Below are 18,205 nucleotides of genomic sequence, written 5' to 3'. Positions count from 1 at the left end.
TTTTTTACATATAATGATATTTCTTTGCTGCCAAACTACCCCAATGTCCAACAAATAACAATACACATTAAAAAAAGCTAATATCAAAGTACACCAAATTATGTACTTTTAGTATTTACAGACCTGGGCTGAATTTTCCACCTTGCACTCTCTGCAACCTTATCCACACCACACATGATTTCTGTCACCAAGAACCAATATCTGCATGACCCCCAAAATAATTAGCCCTGGTCTTAACACGAAATGTAGAAGTAAATGCACCTCTCTGGAAACTGAGTGATAGATACAGTTGCCCAAAAACTCATCAGACCAGGTTGTTGCATGGTTCTATTTGATTCATTGACATTATCCCATTTAAAGTAAGATGGCCACTGAGTGCTAATTACCCTGATTGGCCAGACCTAAAACACATGGAGATTTAGTCTCTCTCCCTTGAGTTAACCCAGATTAATTTATCTTCCTGTCATGAAACCCCGCTCAGTTTTTATAAATACAATCCTTTTTCTGAGAGCTGTTCTCAGGACTTCCTTGACCTCTTTGTTTCTCAAGCTGTTGAAGAGCAGATTGACCAGGGGAGTAAGGGTGGTGTAGAAGACAGAGAACATTTTGTGCAGGTCTCTAAGTTCATTGGTGTTGGGTAGCACATAGACAATAACGAGGATCCCATAGAAAAATGAAATGACAGTGAGGTGGGAGGAGCAGGTGGAAAAGGCTTTTTGCTTCCCGCTAGTGGAATGGATTCTCAGGTTGGTGGAGATGATACAAATATAGGAAGTCAGGGTGAGCAGAAATGCTGGCAGGGTGTCTACAGAGGAGATGAGGGAACTCACCATATCAGCTAGGCTGGTGTCACCACAGGAGACTTTAATCACTGGGGTTAACTCACAAAGGAAATGGTCAATGGTCAGAAAGTTGACAGTGACATCAGAAACATTCCTATTGTGCTAACTAGGAGTCCACTTGTCCAACAGCCTGTCATGAGCTGGAGGCAGAACCTGGCATTCATTTGGGCTGCATAATGCAGAGGTTCACATATCGCTAAATATCCGTCGTAAGACATCATGGCTAAAATGTAACATTCTGCTTCTAACATGAAACCAAAACAATAAAATTGTACAAAGCACCCCCTGACAGAAATGGCTCTGTCCCCAGTCCGGAGACTTGCCAGCATCCTGGGCAGGATGGCTGAGCTGTAGCAGGTCTCCAAGCAGGACAAGTTCCCCAGGAAGAAGTACATGGGGGTGTGAAGGTGCTGATACACCACAACTAACACAATGATGAGGGTGTTGCCGGTCATGGTCATAACAAAGATCACTGGAAACAGCAGGAAGAGAAGAACATGCAGTTCTGGGACATTCCCAAATCCCAAGATCCCAAATCCCTTGGTCATTTGAGAATGGCGCTAAGAACATAAGAATGGCCATGCCATGACAGAACATTGGTCCATCTAGCCTACTATCATGTCTTCTGACAGTGACCCATGAAAGATGTTTCAGAGGGAATGAACAGAACAGGGCAATTATTGAGTGATCTGTCCCCTATTCAACAGTCTCAGTATCTGGCAGTCAGAGATTTAGGAACATATGGAGCATGGGATTGTGTTTCTGACCATTCTGGCTAATAACTATTGATGGAGCTATCCTCCAAGGAATTATCTAGTTCTTTTTTGAACCCAGTTATTCTTTTGGCCTTCACAAAATCCTCTGGCAACAATTCCACAGGTTGACTGTGAGTTTTCTGAAGAAATACTTCCTTTTGTTTGTTTTAAACCTGCTGCCTATTAATTTCATTGGGTAAAATTATTGTGTTATGTGAAGGGATAATTAACACTTCCTTATTCACCATCGCCACACCATTAATGGTTTTATGGACCTCTAACATACCCCTTAGTCATCTCTTTTCTAATCTGAACACCAGTCTCTTTAATTCTCCTCATATGGAAGCTGTCCCATACCCCTAATCATTTTTGTTCCCCTTCTCTGTATCTTTTCCAATTCTAATACATCTTTTTTTCAGATGGGGCAACTAGACCTGCAGGCAGTATTCCAGGTGTGTGTGTACCATGGATTATATAGGGGCATTATGATATTTACTGTCTCATTGTCTATCCCTTGGTGTTGTTTTGTCTCCTAATAAGCATAGCTGGCCATGAAGTTCAATAATGAATTTAGTGGCTCTTACAGTGTCCTTTGCATGGAATTGATCCATGGTACCAAAGTGTCAAATCCAACGAGCACCACTTTACTTACAATACTGCTTTCAAAAGCATGGGCAGGTGTTAAAGTCTGCTACAAACGCACTTTGAAAAATGGATATATCTTGCCCTCATTCCTATTAATTTTCATTCCTGAGGTTTACCCTCTTCATAGTATCCTCAGAATGGAGACTTCTGGCAGGGTCAAAAGTCTTAAGAATATTTTTTTTAAATACACAAAAAAAGGAATAGGGGAAAACCATGTTAATATCACTTAATACCTGACGGCGTTTTCATTGGACCAAGTGGTCACTTTTTACTTGGTTTGTTTTCCTGCAGGATGAGCAGTCAGAACCAAAACCCATTGTAAACCCCCATTTAGAACCAACATTTTTCAGGTTGGGCATTTTCCTTTTTTGGAATAAATAATGAAAAAAAAAGTTTTGAAATTGTCCACAGAAGGGGTGTGTGTATGTGGGGTGGGATGTGTGATTGGAATCATTCACCAGTTCTACTGAACAGATCCCTGCTTTTGTTTAATTTGAGAAAGAGGGAAATTTTCCTGAGACTGAAACAATTAATGGAGAATCTAGTAAATACAAAGTAGAAAGACTTTGTGTTACATCACAAATAGCTATTCTCGGTAGGCCTAGATTTTCTTGGTAAATATCAATAAATGTCAATTTCACCATTCATAAAATAGTTCTATCCAGTGCTATAATTATATGATTCTATGATTTCAATCAATTTCTCAGAGTTTATTGGAAGACCCAACATTTCTGCCGTGCTCTCCTCAGGGCCTCTTTGACCTTTTTGTTTTTCAGGCTGTAGATGAGGGGATTGATCAGGGGTGTCAAGACAGTGTAAAGGACAGAAACAAATTTGTTCAGGTTTCTGAGTGCTCCAGTGTTTGGTAACATGTAGACAGTTATTAGAGTCCCATAATAAATTGTGACCATGATAAGATGGGAGGAGCAGGTGGAAAAGGCCTTTTGCTTGCCATTGATGGAAGAGATTCTCAGGATGGTGGAGATGATATAAACATAAGATGCTAGGGTCAAAAGAAATGGTAGAATGATGTTTGTGGAAGAGAAGATGAGGGTTGCCAGATTAACCAGACCGGTGTCACTGCAGGAGAGGTTAATCATTTGGGTGAGATCACAGAAGAAATTATCAATTTCATTAGGGCCACAGAAGGCTAATTGTGATACCAAATATATTATTATAGCAAGAATGATGAATGAACTTAGCCAAGATCCAGCTGCTAGCTGCATACAGAACCTGCCATTCATAAGTGTTGCATAGCGCAGGGGTTTACATATTGCTAAGTACCGATCATAAGACATCGAAACTAGCAGATAACACTCAACAGTCAATAGGACACCAAACCAATAAAACTGAACCATGCAGCCGGTAACAGAAACAGTTCTGTCCCCAGTCAGGAAACTGGCCATCATCCTGGGCACGATGGTTGAGGAGTAGCAGATTTCCAACCAGGACAAGTTCCCCAGGAAGAAGTACATGGGACTGTGAAGGTGCTGATCAACCACAACTAGCACTACAATGACCAAGTTCGCAGCCATGGTGACAATGTAGATACCTAGAAACAGCAAGAAGAACAGAATTTGCAGTCCAGGGAGATTCCCGAATCCCAGCAGGATGAATTCGGAGATAGACGTTTGATTTTCCCCTTCTCCTTTCTCCATTCTTCATCTGATTCAACTAGTGATTGAGAAAAAGTAATGATTAGTTAAGGAGTTTGTTGTACAATGCTGTGATTTCCCTCTATGTGATTCCTTACAAATTCAGCGTGCCAGCTAAGATCAAAGTTTATAATCTCACCCGAATGAGGAACTGCTTCTCACCCAGGTATTGCATAGAGCTAAGAATAGAATTTCTCCACCACAGAGCAGCATCCCAACAAAAGAACAACAACACAGTGTATTTGTGACTTTCCTACACCTGTTCTCAACTTCTTTCATTCAGCAATTCATAAATTTACTGGCCAAAAGGTACTCTGAAATCATGTAGTCAGATGTCTACTACAAAAACACACCAAAGAATGTTCCTAGATAGACCTGCACTCAGCTCAATTAATTGTTTATGGCTAAAACATATTTTCTAGGAAAGCAGGAGATTCATAGATGTCTAAGCAGAAAGATAGATAGAGGAATGTGAAAGGGGGTTGGTACAAGGATAGATAAAAAACAAGTACAGAGACTGTGACAGAGGCTTGACAGAGGGATAGATATAAGGGATTAGAAGCATGAATAAAGGGTTTATTAGAGAGCTCGATAGACAAGTGGGTGGCAGGCAGATCTCCTTGTCCTTCATCAATCTCTCTAGAAATAAATCATGATGAGATGCTAAGGTCCTTACTCAGGTAAAGCTCCCAGTGAGTGAAGACACTGACCAAGAGGAGTGTCCTTCAGTGTGAGGGCTGAGTTTGAGGATTTGCCATGAGATTGCTTACACTCACCTTTAATCCTCAGCTTGAAGCTGTGATCTCTCTATCGATAGTGACTGGATCTGGCCTCACAGTCAATCTTGTCCTTTCAGCTCCTAGGGAGATAGCTGTGTGTTGCTGTTGGGACAGGGTCTCTCTCCTGCTGCCCAGCATGCCTGTCAACAGGACACAAATCCATAATGTCCCCTGCTCTGGATTCTTTCACCCTTTATTGGGGAAAGCAGCCTCCCCTTGGCCACCTCTGCTGCTGGGATCTCCCTTGGGCCCCCTGCTGGTGATCACTTAAAATTATTGTCATAGGAAAATTAACACTGTGTATCATTTGTTAAAAGAGAATAACACCAAAGCTGATGGCATAGGAATGGGGTGAAGGGGTCCCCCTGGGATGAATTAATTAAAGGGGGATGCCATATCCTTGTATAGAGAATAGGCAAAGTAGAGGCAGGTGGTAATGAGGAACAGTCTCTAGTAATAGAGTCATATTTAAAAACCACACTTGAAGGTAATCAACTGAATATTGATACAATGTAGAAGTGCTTATATACCAAGGCTAGAAGTCTAATTACTAAGATGGGTGAAAAGGAATGCATGGCTTCAAGTGGGGGTATTGATATAATAGGCATCATGTTGTTGGTAGAAAGTTGGAGGAATGAGGATAATCAATGGGACACGTAGTACCAGGGTATAAAATATGTAGGAATGGCAGAGTAGATTACACTGGGACTGGGAGTGACATTATATGTTTAAAGCATGGAGTCAAATCATGTAAAAATCTTAAATGGATTCAACTCATAGAATCAATCATAGAATCATAGAATATCAGAGTTGGAAGGGACCTCAGGAGGTCATCTAGTCCAACCCCCTGCACAAAGCAGGATCAATCAACCAACTAAATCATCCCAGCCGGGGCTTTGTCAAGTCTGACCTTAAAAACTTCAAAGGAAGGAGATTCCACCACCTCCCTAGGTAACGCATTCCAGTGTTTCACCACCATCCTAGTGAAAAAGTTTTTCCTAATATCCAACCTAAACCTCCCTCACTGCAACTTGAGACCTTTACTCCTTGTTCTGTCATCTGCTACCACTGAGAACAGTCTAGATCCATCCTCTTTGGAACCCCCTTTCAAGTAGTTGAAAGCAGCTATCAAATCCCCCCTCATTCTTCTCTTCCGTAGACTAAACAATCCCAGTTCCCTCAGTCTCTCCTCATAAGTCATGTGTTCCAGTCCCCTAATCATTTTTGTTGCCCTCCGCTGGACTCTTTCCAATTTTTCCACAACCTTCTTGTAGTGTGGGGCCCAAAACTGGACACAGTACTCCAGATGAGGCCTCACCAATGTTGAATAGAGGGGAACAATCAGGTCCCTCGATCTGCTGGCAATGCCCCTACATATACGTCCCAAAATGCCATTGGCCTTCTTGGCAACAAGGGCACACTGTTGACTCATATCCAGCTTCTCATCCACTGTAACCCCTAGGTCCTTTTCTGCAGAACTGCTGCCGAGCCATTTGGTCCCTAGTCTTAGCGGTACATGGGATTCTTCCGTCCTAAGTGCAGGACTCTGCACTTGTCCTTGTTTAACCTCATCAGATTTCTTTTGGCCCAATCCTCTGATTTGTCTAGGTCCCTCTGTATCCTATCCCTACCCTCCAGCGTATCTACCAGCGTATCATAGAATCTCTATGGATAGAAATTACATGCTTCAAGAATAAGTGTATAGAAGTGGGAATATACTACTGACCGTCTGACGAACATGGTGACAGGGATGGTGAATTGCTAATGAAGCTTAGAGAGGCAACAAAATCAGAAAATACAAGTGGCCTGCAAGCAGAATGGGAAGTATTTAAAAATAGCATAATAGAGATTCAGATTAAATGTATATCCTAAATCAGAAAGGACAATAAGAGGACCAAAAGAATGCCAACGTGGCTAAACAGCAGAGTAATGGAGATCATTGGATGCAAAAAAGGCATCCTGTAAAATTTGGAAGTCCAGTGCCAGTAAGAATAGTGGGAAGTAGCACAAAATCTGTCAGATTAAGTGTAAATGTATCATAACCAGGTCATAAAAGAATTTGAAAAGCAAATGCTGAAGAAGAAAACAAACAAACAAACTATATATATATGTAGATCAGAAGCAGGAAGCCTGCCCAAAAGGCAGTGGGGACATTAGATGACCAAGATGTTAAAGGAGCACTCAAGGAAAACAAGGCCATTGCAGAGAACCTCAATGAACTTTTTGTGCTGATCTTCACTGCAGAGGATGTGGGGGAAGATCCCCATCATCAGACATTCTTTTTTGGGCAACATATCTGAAATAAGTTCCCACACTGATGTGTCAGTAGAAAAGGTTTTAGAACAAATTGATAAATGAAACAGGAATAAGTAACCAGGATCAGATGGGATTCATCCACAAATTCTGTAGCACCTCAGATATGAAATTGCAGATCGCTAACTGTGTGAAATCAGCCTCTGTACAAGATGACTGGAAGGTAGGAAATGCAATACCAATTTTCAAAAATGGGGTGACCCTGGTAATGACAGGCTGGTAAGCCTACCTTCAATACCAGGAAAACTGGTTGAAATTATAGTAGAGAACAGAATTATCAGATATATAGGTGAACATGATTTGTTGGAGAAGAGTCTGTACACCTATTGTAAAGGGAAATCATGCCTCACCAATCTATTAGAATTCTTTGAGGGTGTCAACAAGCATGTGGATAAGGGTGATTCTGTTGATATAGGGTACCTGGAATTTCAGAAAACCTTTGACAAGATCCCTCAGCAGAGACTCTTAAGCAAAATAAGCAGTCATGGTATAAAAGGGGAGGTCCTCTCATGGATCAATGACAGATTAAAAGACAGGAAACAGAAGGTAGGAATAAATGGTTCGTTTTCACAATGAGACAGATAAACAGCAGGCACCCACAAGGATCTGTATGCTAGCCAACATATTAATTAATGATCTGGAAAAGGGAGTAAATAGTAAAGTGGCAAAGTTTGCAGATGATAAAAAACTATAGCAGATAGCTATAGCAGATGATAAAAAACAAAGTTTGCAGATAATAAAGAACTATAGTACTATAGCAGATAGCTATTTCCAAAGCTGACTGTAAAAAATTACAGGGAGATCTCACAAAATTGGTTGGCTGGGTAACAAAACGAAAGATGAAATTTAATATTTAATATTTTAATATTATAAGTGTAAAGTAATGCATAGTGGGAAAATAGTCCAAAGTATGTATACATAATGATGGGTTCTAAATTAGCTGGCACTCCTCAGGAAAGAGATCTGGGAGTCATTGAGTATAGTGTGGAAAAGTGAATAGAGAAGTCTTATCTAACTTTTCTCACAATACAAAAACAGAGGTCACCTGATGAAATTCATAGGCAGCAGGTTTAATACAACAAGAGGAAACACTTTTTTTATACAATGCAAAATTAACCTGTGGAACTCATTTCCATGGGATAGTGTATTGGCCAAACGTATAACTGTGTTCAGAATAAAGGTTAATGATGTTGACAGATTTGTATCTATATAATATAGCATTCCAAATGTGTCCTGTTGTAAGGCCGTTCCACTCCAGTAGCTTCGTATAAACACTGGCCTGGTTTGAGACTGAAAAATCTTAGCTATGTCATTTGATTCCCTCTCTTCTATTATAAATCTTAAGAGATATTGACTCCCTTAAAGAAAAATCCAATCTTTACATCTACATGGGCCATCATACAGTGTTTTAAGATGATCATAGCATCTGTTTTTACACATTCTCTTCTCATAACACTATGGGCTAGCCCATGCATCAGGATCAATCCGCACTTAAAACAATTTGGATAGAAAAAGTATTAACAAAAATTCAAGATATAATACAAGATGATAGACTGGCCTCCTTTGATTGCATATGCAACAAATATCAGCTACCACTGTCACACAGTTCCTTCCTTCAGTGGCTAAGCTCAAGGATTCATGCAAGGATAGAGGGGAATTGGTCTGTTTCTATGCTATCACCTTTAAGAGCATGTTAAGAAATACGGAAACAAAAGTCCTTTTATAGGAATGACTTATAGGTGGCTTACTGCTTTGCATTACCCTCTCAATCTCAGTCTCAAAGAAAAAATGGGAAAAGTAACCTAGCCATACTATCACAAGAGAAAACTGATTCTTCAGGTTCTTTATCCTTGCAATTGTTCTAGAACAAAATATTAAACAGGTGCTGCTGGACTCCAGAATGTTGGTTTAAAGCTAGATTGGCACCACACAATGAAAGTTGGAGGTGCCAAGAGCCCCATGACAACCTTCCACATGTCCTCTACACCTGTCAAAAATGCATGTTTCCTGGAACGTCCTACCTGTCAGGGTGGTTGAGCACTGGAATAAATTGCCTAGGGAGGTTGAGGAATCTCCATCACTGTAGATTTTTAAGAGCAGGTTAGACAAACAACTGTCAGGGATGGTCTAAATAGTCCTGCCATGAGTGGACCTCTCAAGGTCTCTTCCAGTCCTATGATTCTATGAGTTAGTGCTCTCACAAAAACTTTAAGTTTTTCCTTCTGCAAGTTTGTGTATTTTGGGGGTGCTGGAGGAGTTGATATTACCAGGCAGTAATTATTTTAGTGACCAAAAGAGTTATTTTGAGAAAATGGAAATATGCAATTTCTCCATCCTACACAGACTTGCTTAGTGAGCTCTCCATGATGGCATTAATGGAAAAAATGACTCTGTCTTATAGAAACACTTGGAAAACATATGAAGATATCTGGTCACACATGAAACTGTTGCATACTTTTGCAGTTTAGTATTTATTAGTCTTTGATACTCAGAGGATATGTTCTCACACGTTTACCTATTTAGTCACTTTAATAGTTGATGCCCTGGATGACCTCTGCGGGTTCAGGTTTTTAGCTGTTTACTTGTTTGGTTCCAGGTTTAGAAAATAACAAACATTGAATTTGGTTATTTATATACTATATTCATCTTGGGCATGTATTTATAGATGTTTCATTTTGTTATGTGTTTAATGTCAAAACAATGAAATTAAGGTTTAAAGATGGATCTCTCATTCACACCATGGCTTCCCACTGTCCCCATTTTTCCTATTTCTCATTGCAATGGGAGAACCACTGGTTTAGAGAGACTGAGATAAGATAGGGAATAACAACCAATGCAGCTGTGTCAATTTACACCTGCTGAGGATCTGCCCAATTTACCTAAATAAATACAACTAAATAGGAGATGCAAATGTAAAAAATGCTGAGTATCTCCTTGCTATAACTCAGGAGGGCTGACAAGGACTTGGGCCACCTAAATGGGTCATTTCAGACCAGAACTGATTTATTGCCATATCAATTACCCTCTCTAAATCCTACCTTTCTGGAGAGCTCTCCTCAGGGCCTCCTTGACCTCTTTGTTTCTCAGGCTGTAGATGAGGAGATTGAGCTGGGGAGTCAAGACAGTGTAAAGCAGTGGTCCACTGCTTTTTTAGGGAAAGCCCTTGGCAGGCCAGGCCAGTTTGTTTGCCTGCCGCGCCCACAGGTTCATCCGATCGCGGCTCCCACTGGCCCTGGTTCGCTGCTCCAGGACAATGGGGGCTGCGGAAAGTGTGGCCAGCACTTCCCTAGGCCTGCGCCACTTCCCGCAGCCCCCACTGACCAGGAGTGGCGAACAGCGGCCAGTGGGAGCCGTGATTGTCCAAACCTGTGGACGTGGCAGATAAACAAACAGTCAAGGCCCGCCAGGGGCTTTCCCTGAACAAGTGGTGAACCAGCTTTGAGAACCAGTGATGTAAAGGACAGAAAACACTTTGTGTAGGGCTCTGAGTGCTTGTTTAGGGCTCTGGTGTTTGATAATATGTAGACAGTCATTAGGGTCACATAGAAAATTGTAACCACAATAAGGTGGGAGGAGCAAGTAGAAAAGGCCTTTTGCCTTCCAGGGGTAGATTCTCAGGATGGTGGAGATGATATAAACATAAGATGTCAGGGTCAAAAGAAATGGGGGGACAGTGTCTATTGAGAAGAACATGAGGGTCACCAGGGTAACCAGACTGATGTTGCGGCAGGAGAGTTTAATGACTGGGGTGAGATGACAAAAAAAAAAGATCAATTTCATTAGGGCCACAGAATGCTAATTGCAACACCAAAGATATTAATATGGTAATAAGTATGAATAAACTTACCCAAGATCCAGCTGCTAGCTGGATACAGAACCTGCCATTCATATGGGTGACATAGTGCAGCAGGTTACATATGCTAAGAAGCAATCAAAAGACTTCACAGCTAGCAGGTAACACTCAGTGGTCAGTAGCAGAGCAAAGCAGTAAAACTGTATGATGCACTGGCTAACAGAAATGGTCCTGTTTCCGGTCAGGAGATTCGCCAGCATTCTGGGGTGGAGGTGTAGCAGATTTCCAAGCCGGACAAATTCCCCAGGAAGAAGTACATGGGGGTGTGACGGTGCTGATCAGCCACAACTAGTGCCCCAATGAGCATGTTCACATCCATGGTGACTATGTAGATCACTAAAAACAGCAAGAAGAAAAGAATGTGGAGTTCAGGGAGGTTCCTGAATCCCAGCAGGATGAATTCGGAGATAGACTTTTGATTTTCCCCTTCTCCTTTCTCCATGAGATGTACATCGGTTTCCTCTTTCTCCTCTCTCCATGTGACATATCTCGTGATAGAGGAAAAGTAATAATTAGTTAGGGCGGATGCTGTACAATGAAACTGGGTGGCATTTTGATGGCGACGCTTCTCCTCCGGTGGCCTCCGGTGGCATTTTGGTGGTAGGTTCCTCGGCGGATGTGCTCCTCTACTCTTCTTTCCTTGGCGCCGGCCCTGATGGTGGGCGTACATAAATGCCCCAGCGAGCACCATGGCACCCATGGGCACCGCATTGGGGACCACTGGATTAATAGATTTTGTTGCTCAAAAGGGCTATTAGATCCTGTATAACACACACCGTGGTTTCCCACAGTTTCTCCCACATTGAACTCAATAACCTGTGTTTGGCTAACGGAGATCTTCTAGAAAAGCGTCCAGAGCCAGATCTTTAAGGCTATTTAGCAACTTAGTAGGAATTTAAAAGAATCTAGGCTCCCAAGAATTAGCAGCTTCAATGGGTTTTAGCCATCTCGATGCCTTTAAAAATGTGACCTGCCATCTTGATTGGACGGCATCAAGAGACAGGGAATCCACAACTGTCCTTCGGAGTTTGCCCACAGGTTAATCACCCTCACTTTTAAAAAAGTGTGTTCAATTCTAATTTAAATTAGTCTGACTTTCACTTGCAGCCATTGGTTTTTGTCCTTCCTTTGTCCACTAATTTCAAGAGCCCTTTAGTACCTTCTCCTTCCTCCCTATTCCCTGTAACCAAGTCAGCTCTCAGTCTTATTTTTGATAAGCTAAACAGTTGGGCTCTTTGAACCGTTTCTCACTGTGAAACATTTTCTCCAGCCCTGGCATAATTTTTGTGTCTCTTTGATTTACGATCATCTGTGATCTTGCAACATTCTTCTTAAAATGTGGACCCCAGAACTGGATGCAGTATTCCATTGCCTGTCTCACCAGTGCTGTATAGAGAGGTGGTTACTCTTTCCTGCTCATTATTCTTCTGTTTGTCCATCCAAAGATCACATCTGGTCTTTTAACCATGGCATCACAGGGGGAGCTTATTCTGAGTTGCTCCTAAACTTATTTGATGGGAGATAGGGCCATACGGACAGACGCTATAGGACATGAATGTAATTGTATCTAGCTAGTGCCTTAAATGAGGGTGGGATACTGATCAGCAGCACAGAAGCAAGAGACTGTATAGAGGTTCCTGCCCAATGCACAAAGGAAATCCCCCAATCAGTCACACATGCAGATTCCTCTCATTCTTATTGCCTTAGTGACCGATCAAGGAAAACTAAACCCTCTTATTATTGGTCATGAATTGTGAACTATTGATCAACTATTAAAGGTTACTGATTAATTCCTGGCTATATGTGTTTGTGGTGATCCCATGGGATTAGGTCCTTCTAGGAGCTGTAAAAACATATAACCAATTAATAGCTCTCAGCAATTCCTTGACTGTCATGACTCTGTTGGGGTGTAACTACAGATCAGCTCTGAGTAGCAAAAAGAGCAGTACTAACTTAGTACACAGGGCCACACTCTCTGTTCAGTAACGTCAGGAGCTCTAAAGGGATATAGCAGGGGGAAGAAAGGAAAGTGTACCCTTGTGAGGTTCTTACATAACCCCATTACAGCAGCACACCTTATAATATCTCAGTGAGGTACAGCAATGCTGTTATCCACATTTTATGGGTGGAGAGCTGAAGCAGAGACAGAAAAAGCCAGATTTTTAAAGGCATTTTGTGCCTAGTGCCATTTTCAAAAGCAGTTAGTGCCTAGCTCCCAACTCACTAAGCACCCAAATACCTTTAAAAATCAGGCCCAGAGTGACTTGATTGGACTACACATGGATGCGGTGGCAGAGCAGAAAACATAAGTCAGGTCTCCCAAACATCACCATAGTGTGCCAATCATTGGACTATCCTTGCTCTTGAGTGCAAGGTTGGAGCAGCAAATGGCCAGGCAAAGTTCGTTATGCAGGTGTCACTGCTTCCCAAGCTGTAAGGAATGCCAGTGCATTTCTAACATGCACCCCACAAGAAATGCTGAGGGGCTTCAACTCCCATTGTAATCCAGGGAGAAGATTCTCAACAAGAGACATGTAGTATCTCCCTGGACTGGGTGGGGCAGGTGAACCCTGAGAAAACAATGGGCTGCCAGCAGAAAGAGAGACAGACAGAGAGAAGGTAAAAGAAGGATATACAGATAGAGGGATGTGTAAGGAGAAGAGTGGATAGAGCGAGGTTTTGGTCACAGAGACAGATACTTGTTTAAAGGTTAGATAGATCTTTAAAGAACTCAACAGAGAGATGAACCGATAAATAAGTAGACAGAGATCGATGAGTAATTTTCCTCGATAGATAGATAGATAGATAGATAGATAGATAGATAGATAGATAGATAGATAGATAGATAGATAGATAGATAGATAGATAGATAGATAGATAAGGGGCTTGACACATAGAGCTTCTTTGTGTTTCATCCATTTCTCTCGCAGTATCATGATGAGATGCTTAAGTCCTTATTCAGGCGAAGCTGCCAGGAAGTGAGGACCCTGTCTAATAGGAGTGTTCTTCTAAGTGAGGTAAAGTCTGAGGAAGAGTTTGATGCTGGTAACACTCGCCTTTAATCCTCAGCATGAAGGAGTGACTTCTCCATTGACGGTGACTGGGTTTGGTCTTAGAGTGAGGTTTGTCCTCTGCTCGTGAGATACCTATATGTGGCTGGGGGATGTCTCTCTCTCCTGTAGCCCAGCATGATTGTTTGCATCACACAAATTGTTATATGACTAGATCCTTGCAGGGTTTATCATGTACAGCAGCCTCCCCCTGGCCCTTCCTGCTTCTGGGATATTCCTTGGGCCCTGCTGCCAGTTATCTTTTACAATTACCTTCATAGGGGAATTAACACTGTATTGTTAGTTAAACCAGTGTCACACTAAAGCTGATGCCACGAGTATTCTAATTCCAGAGGAAATCTCCCCTTTCCCCCCATGTGCTGTATCTGTCCCAAGAGCCCCAGAGAATGGCAAATAATTTTCCATATCTTTATTAATAACATATGGCTATCCATAGATCTCAAAGCACTTTATACCACATGGCAGTATCTTTATCCCTATTATACAGATCTGGAAACTGAAGCAAGGGGAAAGGAAGTGATTCCAAAGGGTTGTGAAACATGACATTGGCATAGCTGGGTGTAGCTTACAGGCTTCCACAGTCAAAGTGTATCACCATGGCTGCTGGACCACACAGACTGGGAGCCTTTGTCTGTTAACATTCAAAGTTTTCTGTTATATGTCACAGGGATTTGTGTTGCTGCCCATTCCTGTAGCATCTGAGCAAATTCAGCATAAAATCAACTGTAATAGCAAAATCCTTTCTTGATTTAATGCAAACTCTGATTTAATTTCCTCTTTTTTGGTGGGGTGGGGACGAAACCCTCTGCTTTGGGGTGGAGTTTTTCGTATTGATTTTTTCTATTATATTCATTCTCTTTTTCTGGGTGGGGATTTGGTTGGATTTTGGGAGTAGAAGGCGGAGTCATTTTACATTGTTAAATACTATAGAATCATGGAAGATCAGGGCTGGAAGGGACCTCAGGAGGCATCTAGTCCAACCTCCTGCTCAAAGCAGGACCTACCACAACTAAATCATCCCAGCCAGGGCTTTGTCAAGCCAGGCCTTAAAAACCTCTAAGAATGGAGATTCCACCACCTCCCTAGGTAATGTCCTGGTCAGCCCCTGTAGCAATCACCAAAAGCACAAGGGGTGTTACAATTGACTATGGTGACTCCTTAAGGACTCAAATAGAGTTGGGATCCTCATTGCGCTGCATGCTACACACACACGGGGAGAGAAACTCCCTGCTCCAAAACATTTCCAATTGAAATAGACAAAAGTGGTGCTGAGAAAAGAGAGGCCAATGGCTTGGCTGAGACCCCACCTGAGATCAGAATAAATAACAGAAAACAGGTGTTCTTATTTCTAGCCCAGTGCTTTACTCGCTGGAGCCCAGTGTAAGACATGAGGGGTCACATACACTCTCCATAGCTCAAGTATTAGAGCACTGGGGCTTGTAAACCAAGGATATCTCAACAATATGGGATATTTTGCAAAGATTAATGGAGAATCCAAGGAACACAGACAACAGGCTGTCACAAATGCAATAGGCTTCTGACAAGGTCAAAAGATTTAGAAATATTATTTAAAATACATGGGGGAAAAAGTGAGAAGGGGAAAAACAACCCCAATCTATTATATAATAACTGAATACATAGCTTTTTTTTACTGGGCTGGTTGGTCACTTGTAAGCTGGTTTGATTTTCTTAGGAAAAGTAGATTCTGAAGAGATTACACACAGTGAATGAGTAGTTTGAACCAGAGCCCACTTAAAGCCAGCATTTTTCAGACTGAAGGTTTTCAGTTTTTTGGAAAAAATCCTGTTTTTTTTTAAATTTTCTATTAGCAATATATATTGTATATATACTTATGGCGATTGAAGATGATGGATATATATATCATCCATTACTTCTCCTAAACAGACCCCTGCCTTTGTTTAATGTGAGACTTTCAGAACATTTTCAAAAGATTGGAAGAATTAACAGGGAAATCTAATAAATCCAGAACAGAACGGTTCTTATTACTATATCTCAAATCACCTTACAAGTATTCAGAAAATGTTTGAAGAATTATTTAAAAACACTCAAGGGGAAAACAGAAAGAAACCACCACATTTATTGCCACTTAATACTGAACAGTTCCCGGTCATGCCAGCTGGTAATTCTTTAGTTCATTTGTTTTGTTGTGGGAAAGGCTGTGATGCCCTGATGCAGAGCCCTTTAAGGTCAATGGGAATCTTTCCCTTGATTTCAGTGGGAGTTGGACTAGTCCCTCAAATCTTCTTTGAAAACTCTGAAACTCAACTGAGGGCTAATGTAAACAAATCCATAAAGACAGAGGCAGGGATTTTCAAAACAGCATAGGAAAAGTAGGAACCAAATCCCAGTGCAGCTGAACAGCTGTTTCCTGGCACGCAGGAGGTGCTGGGAGAGAGGGGAAGGAGTTGATAAGTGGGGCCCGCAGACCCCCTGGGGTACCCTCATGGACCCCCAAGGGTCCGTGGATCACAGTTTGAAAAAGCCTGACTTAGATGGTTCCTTTCAGACTAATTAAATGATTTATTCCCATTTCAATCAATTTCTCTGAATTCATAGGAATACCAGACATTTCTGCAGAGCTCTCCTCAGGGCTTCCTTGACCTCTTTGTTTCTCAGGCTGTAGATGAGGGGATTGATCACGGGTGTCAAGACTGTGTAGAAGAATGAAAACACTTTATTTGGGGCTCTCAGGGCCCCAGTGTTTGGTAATATGTAGACAGTTATTAGGGTCCCATAGAAAAATGTAACCACAATAAGATGGGAGGAGCAGGTAGAAAAGGCCTTTTGTTTCCCAGTGGTGGAAGGGATTCTCAGGATGGTGGAGATGATATAAACATAAGATGCCAGGGTCAAAAAATATGGAAAACCAATGTTTATGGACGAGAAGATGAGGGTCGCCAGGGTAACCAGACAAGTGTCACTGCAGGAGAGATTAGTCACTGGGCTGAGATCACAAAAGAAATGATCAATTTCATTAGGGCCACAGAAGGCTAATTGTGACACCAAACACATTAATATGTTAAGAACTATGAATGAACTTAGCCACGATCCAGCTGCTAGCTGCATACAGAACCTGCCATTCATAAGTGTTGCATACGCAGGGGTTTACATGTAGCTAACTACCAATCATAAGACATAATGGCTAACATATAACATTCAGCAGTTGCTAGGAAAGCAAACCAATAAAACTGAACCACGCAGCCCATAACAGAAATGGTTCTGTCCCCAGTCAGGAAAGTGGCCAGCATCCTGGGCAGGATGGTGGAGGTGTAGCAGGTCTCCAAGCAGGACAAGTTTCCCAGAAAGAAGTACATGGGGGTGTGAAGGTGCTGATCAAACACAACTAGCACTACAATGAGCATGTTCACAGCCATGGTGACTATATAGATCCCTAGAAACAGCAAGAAGAACAGAATTTGCAGTCCAGGAAGATTCCCGAATCCCAGCAGGATGAATTCTGTGATAGATGTTTGATTTCCCCCTTCCCCTTTCTCCATGTGATGCAACTAAGGATTGAGAAAAAGTACTGATTTGTTAAGGAGTTTGCTGTACAATGGTGTGGTTTCCCTCTATCTGATTAATTATAAATTCAGGGTGCCAATGAAGACCAGGGTTTATATTCCCTCCCAGCTGAGGAACGGCTTCTCACCCAGGTGTTGCACAGAGCTAGGAATAGAATTTCCCCACTATCCCAGCCAAAGAGCAGCAACACAGTGAATTTCTCATTTTTTCTACACCAGTTCTCAACTTTTTTCATTCATCAATTCATGGAATTATAGGCCAAAAGGGACTATTAGCTCATCTCATCTGACATCCCCTATAACACACACCAAAGAATGTCCCCAGTTAGTTCTGCATTGAGCTCAATTAATTGTGTTTGGCAAAAAACATATTTTCAGAAAAAGCATCCAGAGCCAGATATTTAAAGGTATTTCGGGATCTAGTGGGATTTACAAAGGCATCCAGGCAACTAAAACTCATTGATCTGAATGAGTGTTAGGCAGGTAACTACTTTTGAAAATCCAAGTAGGCACCGAAATACCTTTAAAATTCTGGCCCGGGGTGACTTCCTCAAGGCTATACAGGAAGGTGGTGGTAGAGCAGAGAATAGAACCCAAGTCTAGTCTAGAAACCAAAGGACAACGTAGTGCCCTAACCATTGGACTACCCTTCCTCTTGAAAGCTAAGATGGAGCATTAAATGGCCAGAGAAAGTTTGTCCCACTGGTGCCACTACTTAATCTGTAAGGATTTCCAGTCTCCATGCATTTC

The 18,205-nt window shown here is 41.8% G+C and overlaps 1 protein-coding gene and 1 pseudogene across 1 annotated transcript; both read right to left on the bottom strand.

Annotated features, from left to right (window-relative positions):
* Positions 1-2,952: 2,952 nt before the first annotated feature.
* Positions 2,953-3,900, bottom strand: LOC140896748 (olfactory receptor 11A1-like). Its single transcript, XM_073308796.1, has one exon. It carries the CDS (start codon positions 3,898-3,900, stop codon positions 2,953-2,955), a length of 948 nt encoding a protein of 315 aa, XP_073164897.1.
* Positions 3,901-16,484: 12,584 nt separating this feature from the next.
* LOC140896747 (olfactory receptor 11A1-like) lies at positions 16,485-17,431 on the bottom strand (annotated as a pseudogene).
* Between the last annotated feature and the right edge of the window lie 774 nt (positions 17,432-18,205).

This window comes from Lepidochelys kempii, chromosome 13 (genome assembly GCF_965140285.1).
Source record: "Lepidochelys kempii isolate rLepKem1 chromosome 13, rLepKem1.hap1, whole genome shotgun sequence".
NCBI lineage: Eukaryota > Metazoa > Chordata > Testudines > Cheloniidae > Lepidochelys > Lepidochelys kempii.
This window is presented reverse-complemented; position numbering and strand designations above follow the sequence as displayed.

Excerpts from the sequence above, each read along its gene's own strand:
- LOC140896748 (XM_073308796.1), bottom strand. The coding sequence starts at position 3,900 with ATGGAGAAAGGAGAAGGGGAAAATCAAACGTCTATCTCCGAATTCATC.